This window comes from Poecilia reticulata, linkage group LG12 (assembly GCF_000633615.1).
Source record: "Poecilia reticulata strain Guanapo linkage group LG12, Guppy_female_1.0+MT, whole genome shotgun sequence".
NCBI classification, from domain to species: Eukaryota; Metazoa; Chordata; class Actinopteri; order Cyprinodontiformes; family Poeciliidae; genus Poecilia; species Poecilia reticulata.
In genome coordinates this window covers 5,597,673-5,605,389 of record NC_024342.1, presented here as the reverse complement: position 1 = coordinate 5,605,389, position 7,717 = coordinate 5,597,673, and the positions used below count along the sequence as shown (strand labels likewise).

At 41.2% G+C, this 7,717-nt stretch overlaps 1 protein-coding gene across 1 annotated transcript in view; it reads left to right on the top strand.

Annotated features, from left to right (window-relative positions):
* Window positions 1-6,903, top strand: part of LOC103473501 (netrin receptor UNC5D-like) — a 231,486-nt gene extending 224,583 nt beyond the window's left edge. The window contains exons 14-16 of the mRNA XM_017307716.1: window positions 1,331-1,587; window positions 3,055-3,233; window positions 6,058-6,903. Of these exons, the coding sequence (XP_017163205.1) occupies window positions 1,331-1,587; window positions 3,055-3,233; window positions 6,058-6,250 (629 nt within the window). The 3' untranslated portion in view covers window positions 6,251-6,903. The remainder of the gene's footprint in view (window positions 1-1,330; window positions 1,588-3,054; window positions 3,234-6,057) is intronic.
* Window positions 6,904-7,717: the final 814 nt, after the last annotated feature.

Genomic DNA, 7,717 nt, shown 5'->3' with positions numbered 1-7,717 from the left:
TCAAAATGAACTAGTTCTGATATCGTGGACTTTGCTTAACATTTTTTCTTTCTTTTAACCAAGTGGTATCATCTATAACAAACGTTCTGCAAACAGTTCAACGATCAGTATTACTCCTTATTTTTACAAATTGGTAAGCTTTTTCCTGCATAAACAGTAGTGGGATGTAGTAGCCTCCAAGAAAGAAATAAAATGCTGCCTTTTTAAGATGATAAATGTGTTTTATTCTATTAAAATGTATTTCCACGTAAGAACACCACTGTATAAAGTAAAAGATCACGCTTAGCACTTACCCCCAGCACCGCGGTGAACTAAATTAATGTATTATTGCAGTTGCCGTAATCTTACACTGTAATTTATTTATTTTATTTTTTTGTTAAATGGAACCTGCAATTTGTTTAGTAGGAATATAATAACTTGTTTTCTACAAAGTTGCAGGTACTACAATCATTCAGATAAAGATTTGCTTGTGTTTGTACTTTTTATAATCGATCAGTGTGTTTGGAAAAGTTTTATTGGGAATCCCTGAGCATCCTGTGTTCCTGCAGCATAAATATTACATGGCGCAGAGAGATGGATATTTCTGAACCCATCCTCAGACTGAGAAACATGACAGAACAAGCCACTCGAGTCATCATGCGTGTTTATCTTCACAAGTCGGAAAATGGCAACAAGCAAATAGGTTCTTACCTTAACGTCCACGTATGTACATTCAGAACAAGAGGGGAAAAGTGGAATAGTGACAAAGCGTGCTCTTCACTTACATTTGTTTCTGAAAAATACTGAATTATGTTTCTCCTTTAGGTCTGACTTGTTTATTTTCAGTTATGACCAATTCCATGTTAATGCTAAGAAGAATCTAATATAAAAGAAAGGAACAAAGGGCTGTAGGGTCACTGATAGAGGTAGCAATGTTGAATCTACCATATTATCCCAATTTTCAGTTTCATTTGATTAAAAAAAAAAGTTCTTCAAGGTACACACTGTTGGTTGTTGCTTTTGTAAACAGAACACATTTACAGTAATAAGGGGAACACTCACTGATTCGGAACGTTAATTGGTGGATCCTGACTTATAGATAGACTGAGTATAAATCAAATGCTTATTACTGGTTCTAGCATTATGCTAGCAACATCTTTGTTTTTTTAGATTTAGCAGCACATCCTCCACATAACACCTGACATTTCTCAAATTATTGCATTTTCTCTCGTTACAAGATACTTTATAACTCCCGGCGAAGCTTCTTGATTCGTTAACGTCATCGATCGGCTAACAAGGCCACTCGCTCACTCGTAATTAAGCATGCAGAGCAGCAGATGGGCAGAGTGAGATTCAGAAACAATCAGCCGACCCATGTCAAATTCAACAAGTCTTCCTAATCCCTTCATCCCGTCCCGCCCTCCGTCTCTCTCGGCTCCGCAGGAGTTCTCCTTTTCTCAGGTGTGGGCCAGTAACCGGTGTCCCCTGCAGTGTGCCTTCTCTCTGGAGCGCTACAGCCTCTCCTCGTCTCAGCTGTCCTGCAAGATCAGCGTGCGGCAGGTCACAGGAGAGGAGCAGATACTCCAGATCTACACGTCTGTCGTGGAGGTGAGCCGCACTCATGCAGCGCTGCGAACACGCATCTGAAAGACTTACTGATTGATTTTTTAAATTGTTTTTGTCGCTTACATGTTTCAGTTCATCAAGCTAATTTTAATATCAAGCAGAGGTGTGGAGAGTAAATGCAGTTTTCTAAGCCAGCGTGGTTCAGTGGGAGAAAGTAATCACCCACTGAACACACAAACACACTGCAGAACGTTGTTTAGCATGAACAGCCTGTTTCAGGTGATAGCACAGATCCTCAGTTGTATTTAAAGCTGCAGTATAACTGAAGTAGCTTTAATAGAAATACATGTTTAATTATATGTTTTTTTACATATTTGTTAAAACTCTCACTCTGTCATGACAGGATAGAATAAAACAGATAATCTGTGGAAAAGTCGAGCTCCACTGCCTTCTCCCAGTAATAACTAACTAACTGACTTAGAAATATGTGGTTGATCACAGATAATTCAGGATTTATCAAGTGGGGCAACAAATTTACATAAACCCAGATTAGCATCTTTTGAATGCTAAAATTATCTTTGGCTACATTCACACAGCAGGGTTTGATGCTCAATTCAGATTTTATTTCTGAAATATTTTTTTATTTTTTTTTTGCCTGGCCATTCTTGCTACTATGTAGATCAAACTTATGTGTGAAGTGGTTGACGACCACAAAGCAACCCTCATGCGCAGAAAACATCACACTGCAGGTTACGGAAATAACAAAGGATGAAATTTTAAAGTTTGTTCAGCAATGAAAACTGACAGAACTGTTACAAAATCAGGACAACCCGAAGGAAGCTAATAAAAAGAAAGCACAAATAGCAATGGTCTTTTGTGGAGCGCCGACTGCAGCTTCTGCAGGGAAGTTTGGATGCAGTCAGAGCAAAGAGCAGTGGGATTGTGATCTGATGCGCTTCAGTGACACAGACGTTTCTCATAAGTTCATAATCATAATTTTCAGCCATTGTTTACATCCACATTTACCGCGTCTGGTTTCTTCTTGTGCAAAATAATGACGCGTCTCACATCGGTGAGATAAAAGCCAAATAAAATGAGACTTAACTGTTGAGACTGCAGATGCTTTGGAAAATGTTGGATAAGTGGCCAAATTAATACCATATATGGAAGTGGCACAGATTGAATTTTGGGGGAAACGAAAACATTGGAATTGGGATGTTCAGAACGGAGTGGGAAAGATGCGTGTATGCAAAAGAATAGGCAAAGAAAGCGGATTTGAGTCGCAATCGCCAGCTGTGTGAACGAAGATTTTAGTCTGACATCAAAATTTGGTTGATAATCTTAGCATTCAATTGAACATTCAGACCTGTAACAGGGTAAATACCAAACGGTATACATCGATTGTGATGTGATTGATCTGATTCAAGAGCTCGCTGAATGAGCTTTTCTGCATTGTCTCGGTGACTCTTTGTCCTCCGTCTTCTCTCTTTCCTCCTCTGCCGCTTCCAGAACGACAAAGGAGCGGTTCCCTTTTTCACGCAGTCCGACTGCACCATCACCTCTCAGACAGGGTCAAAGGCCTTCAAAATCCCCCCGTCCATCCGGCAGCGGATCAGCGCCACCTTTGACACGGCCAACGCCAACGGGAAGGACTGGCAGCTGCTGGCTCAGAAGCTTCACATAGACAGGTCTGAACGAAAGCCTTCACGTTCCACGCCGACTCCACTGGCTCGTCTTCCAATGAAGCTTCTGTTTTGAAGCGCAGCGTAACTTATGCCTCCTTCATCAGTGCAAACACAGCTCTCCTTCTGAATCGCGTGTTTAGGCAGGAATTAAGCCAGTGTCAGACTTAATCTTTCATCGCCTACCAGCCTTCACTTGCGCACCACTCTGCAGATTTCATTATAGATCTAAAACATGCACGTAGAAGGTGAAAAGGCAGGGGGGCGGGGGCAGGTAGCAGGGCGCTGAGGTCGACTTTAGCACAGTTTAACATACAGTAGCTGCTAAGCGGATGTGGTGCCTCGCAGAAATCTGAGGAAAGGTCTCTGACTGCTGACAGCCCAGCACTCTGGCGATAAAACGTGTTCGTGTTAGTGCTTCTCATTAGCAGCAGCAGCAGCAGCAGATACGCCTGCTCTGTCTTCCCCCGCCCCTGCTGAACACTCAGGAGCTCGTGTCAGGTCAGTGTTTGTGTGGGCGTGGGAGGATTTTATTTATTTGGAGATGCGCTGATCTCTGCTTGTGCTTCAGAGGAGAAGTCAATAATCAAGTGCTTATTGCCATGACCGCTCTCAGATCTTTGCAGTTGGCTCGCGACTGCCTTTGTTTCTCTTCGGCTAGAGGAACGCGAGACGAGGGGGAAAAAAACAAAAAGTTAACTGGGGAAACTATGCGCCAACTGCACAATTAGGGGAGCTTTGCCTAAACGGGTCTGAAAACAAACATCTGTAGCTGAGAAATGGGAACGGATTTCAGAGTTTGTTTGCTTTTTTTTTGTACGACATAGTCAAACACGCCGAGAAGCATGTCATAAGAATGTCTCTACCTACTTAAGCTGATTTCTGTAATTATTTCTGTGAGCGTGTGGGAATATAATGATATAAGGAGATGAGGAAGTGGAAAAGAGAGCAAAATAGGAGACAGGCAGCAGGATGAAATGTCACTGCGATGAAACGGTGCCCTCTGTTGGAGAGATTTTGTAAGAGTAATGAAGGTAAAGAACAAATGTGAGTCTGTTTAAGTAGCTTCTGCTGGATGAGGGAACAGAAACTAATAAAAAGGTCCTTCACATTTTAAAACATGTTATGTGCTTATCTTAAATCTGAACTTTTCATGTTTATAAGTTTCATAAAGTACTAACATAGACAAAATTAAATTTCTATAAAACTTTGAAACTTGTGCTATTTTCCTTCCATGTCACTGTTGTGCAGTTAAGTGTTATTTTGTCCCATAAAACCCCAACGAAATACATCCAAAACCTTTTATTTGTAAAAGTGTGTATGTGTGTCAAAGTGTGTGAATACTGTTTGAAGGTGCTGCAGCATAAAGGCTGATTTATTACTTATATTTCAGAGGGAAAACACTTGTTGACGTGCAGCAATCATGTGTTAGATGAAACTATCGTGTTAATATGAAGAGAAAACGTCAAGCAGCTGCACACTCTGCATTCCTTTAAATAAAATGGATTCCACAATACCTCTGAGACTTGTTCCGTTTTAGAGTTTTGACTGGCTTGTGATGCATATATTACAAAGCGATATGGAGATGAGACAAGAAATATATAAAACTGAAACTGAAAGGCCACCACCTTGTCAAAAAAGGCGAACCACATCGTCAGTAAAAATGTCTCCAGTACGGACAAATCCTCTGTGGGGAACAAAATTTAAAGATAAGGAGGATCAGCACTCTACAAATCATCTCAGATATAAGTTCTTATAAAGCCAATCAATTAGATGTGAAACTAAACGAGAGACGGAAACGTGTAGACATTTTGTTGACCTTTATTTGAAGGGCTGTGCATAAGACTGACATGAACACGACATAACATCTGTTATATGAACATGAAGGAGTCTATTAATGTTGACGACTGAGATCTTGAAGTGTCATTCGGTAAATAATGACACCTTTAACGCAAAGTTGCTTTAAAAGTTTCATTAAAAGTCAATTAAAAGTGTCACCTTTGCATTTTTCAGTAAAAAAAACGACACTTTAATGCAAAGTTGTCACTTTTAATTCACTTTCAATGCAACTTTTAAAGCAACTTTGCATTAAAGGTGTCATTATTTACCCAATGGCACTTCATGACAACAGTCGTAATCATTCATAAAGACTCCTTCATGTTCATAACAAATGTTATGTTGTATTTATGACAGCGTCATGTCAGTCTTATGCACATCCCGTCAAAGTGTTAGTGTTGCCAAGGTTTCCTTACATTTGGTTTTAGATGTAAAACGTTGAACTTTGAGCAATTAGTCGTCTGCGTTTGACTGTCGTCACAGTAAATTGGTGTCAAACTGAACACTGAGATGTGAATGCATCACACCTGCATCAGTCGATTTGATTCATCAATCATTTCTGATTGTCTTTTTATGTTTGTAACTGAGAATTCTAAAATAAGGCACAAAAACAGCGTTTTGCTAAAATCTTTAAGCCTTTTGAAAGTTTTCACGTTTTTGTCGCATTACAACCACGAGCTTCAACAGATTTTCTAATCCTGACTACGAATTACCGGATGACCAGATTACCGTCGGCCTCTTGGCTGCTTGTGATTAATTATATAATTTTTTTGTGAAACTTCTATTTTAACTCAAATCAGTTCATACATACAATAAATATTCACTAACATATCCTTCAGATGCACCTACAAGAAAAAAAACATGATTTCTGTCAATTTATAGTAAAAAATCCCACATATCACCTCATTTATTTGACTGTTAATCTCTTTCTTGTTATAATCACATAATTTCCTTGATTTATTTTTTAAAATGCATCCATTTTTCCGACCCATAGGAACCTGGGCTACTTTGCATGCCAGGAGAGCCCGTCGTCGGTGATTCTGAGCCTGTGGGAAGCGCAGCACCAGGACCCCGGGGACCTGGACTCTCTGGCCAGCGCCCTTGAAGAAATCGGAAAGGTCCAGTCCCCCCGGGAGGCCGGCGCTCTCAGCTGCAGCAAAGACTCTGAGCTGACGAGACTCGGGTAGGGAAAAGGGTTTCTGGCGCAGTCCGAGTCCCGACAGACCTTTACTGCATGAACGCTGACGATCGGGTGTGCCGACATACCCGCCGAGAGGAGGAGACTGTTACTAAAGGAACACCTTTGCTAAACCAAATGGTCCACACAAGACACGACGAAGTCAAGGACAGATCGAGCGTTTGTGTTACGAGAGGTACCGATGCGTTTTGGGGAAAGGTCGTCAGCGAGGTGAACCACCTTTCAATTGAGAAACGCCCACAAAAAAAAAAAGCTCCGAAGTTCAATCCAGCCGCTCGTAGTTTCTGATTTAAGACATACGTGTGAAGCGTTTCCTTCTACCGGGACGGAGTCGGTTTCCAACGCACCCTTTCCAGAACCAGACGTAATCAAATAATCCAAGTGGCCAGAACAACAAAAAAATATATCCTTACAGTATTTTCTCATTCATTTTATAGATTTCTAATGAAACTTATTTTATTCAGTGTAAATTCAGTGTCTCTGCAGTTTTGATTTAAACAGGAAGAAAGATATAAAGTTTTTTTTTTTCCCTCTCCATTCCATAAAGTCAGAGACACTGACGGTGATTAGTATCTAAAAGGACACGCGTCCATTTGCTGAGGCGATAATGGACGGATGAATCACGCTGATAGCTGTAATTTTAAGAATGAGCCACAAGCATACAGGAGCATTTTCCAACCTGCGGCAGATAGAGAAAAATATCAAAGCAGAGGCTGCAGAGGAGGAACGAGTTGATCTGTGCCTCATCTGGAAAAGCAGCCAGAGGTGAACCACTTACCCCCCAAAAACCCACTGCACACCCATGTGCACGCACACACACCCACACACCAGCCCAACCCTCTCTGTGAGTTCAAGTAATCAGCGTCTGGTTAATTTGGAGGAAATTTAACGTGTGACATGTGACTCCATCCCACGCAGCCTTCATGTTTCTGCCACTGGTGAAGTGGGGTGTATTTCCAAGATCCCCAGGGCTTTTTCTTCTTCTTCTTCTTCTTCTCCTCCTGCTATAGGTTGAGTTCAAATTAGTATTTTTGATGTGTGGTCAGAGCGGAGTCTCCTGCAGCCAGAGTTTGTCAATTACCACTGCATCATCGTCAACCTCACCAGCAGCAATCTTCTGTTGACTTGGCTTTAAAAAAATAATAATAAGTCCCCGCAATCAGAGGCTCCTTAGATTAATAATAAAGTGAGTTTGTGTTCAACTCGGTGTTGGGACTCGCTTTCCATCTGCTTAACTCATTTACCTCTTGAAGACCAGGCGGCCCACATTACGGCGCGATGAAGGAATCTGGTGTTCAAATAAAAGATGAAACAGACCCTGACATCCCCCCATTTAATGATTTTATATGGAATTGGGTTTTAGATTTGTGAAAAAACTAAATACAGAACTTATTGGTGCTGTGACAGACTGGTGACCTGTCCAGGGTGACCCCGCCCCTCGCCTGGAACGTTAGCT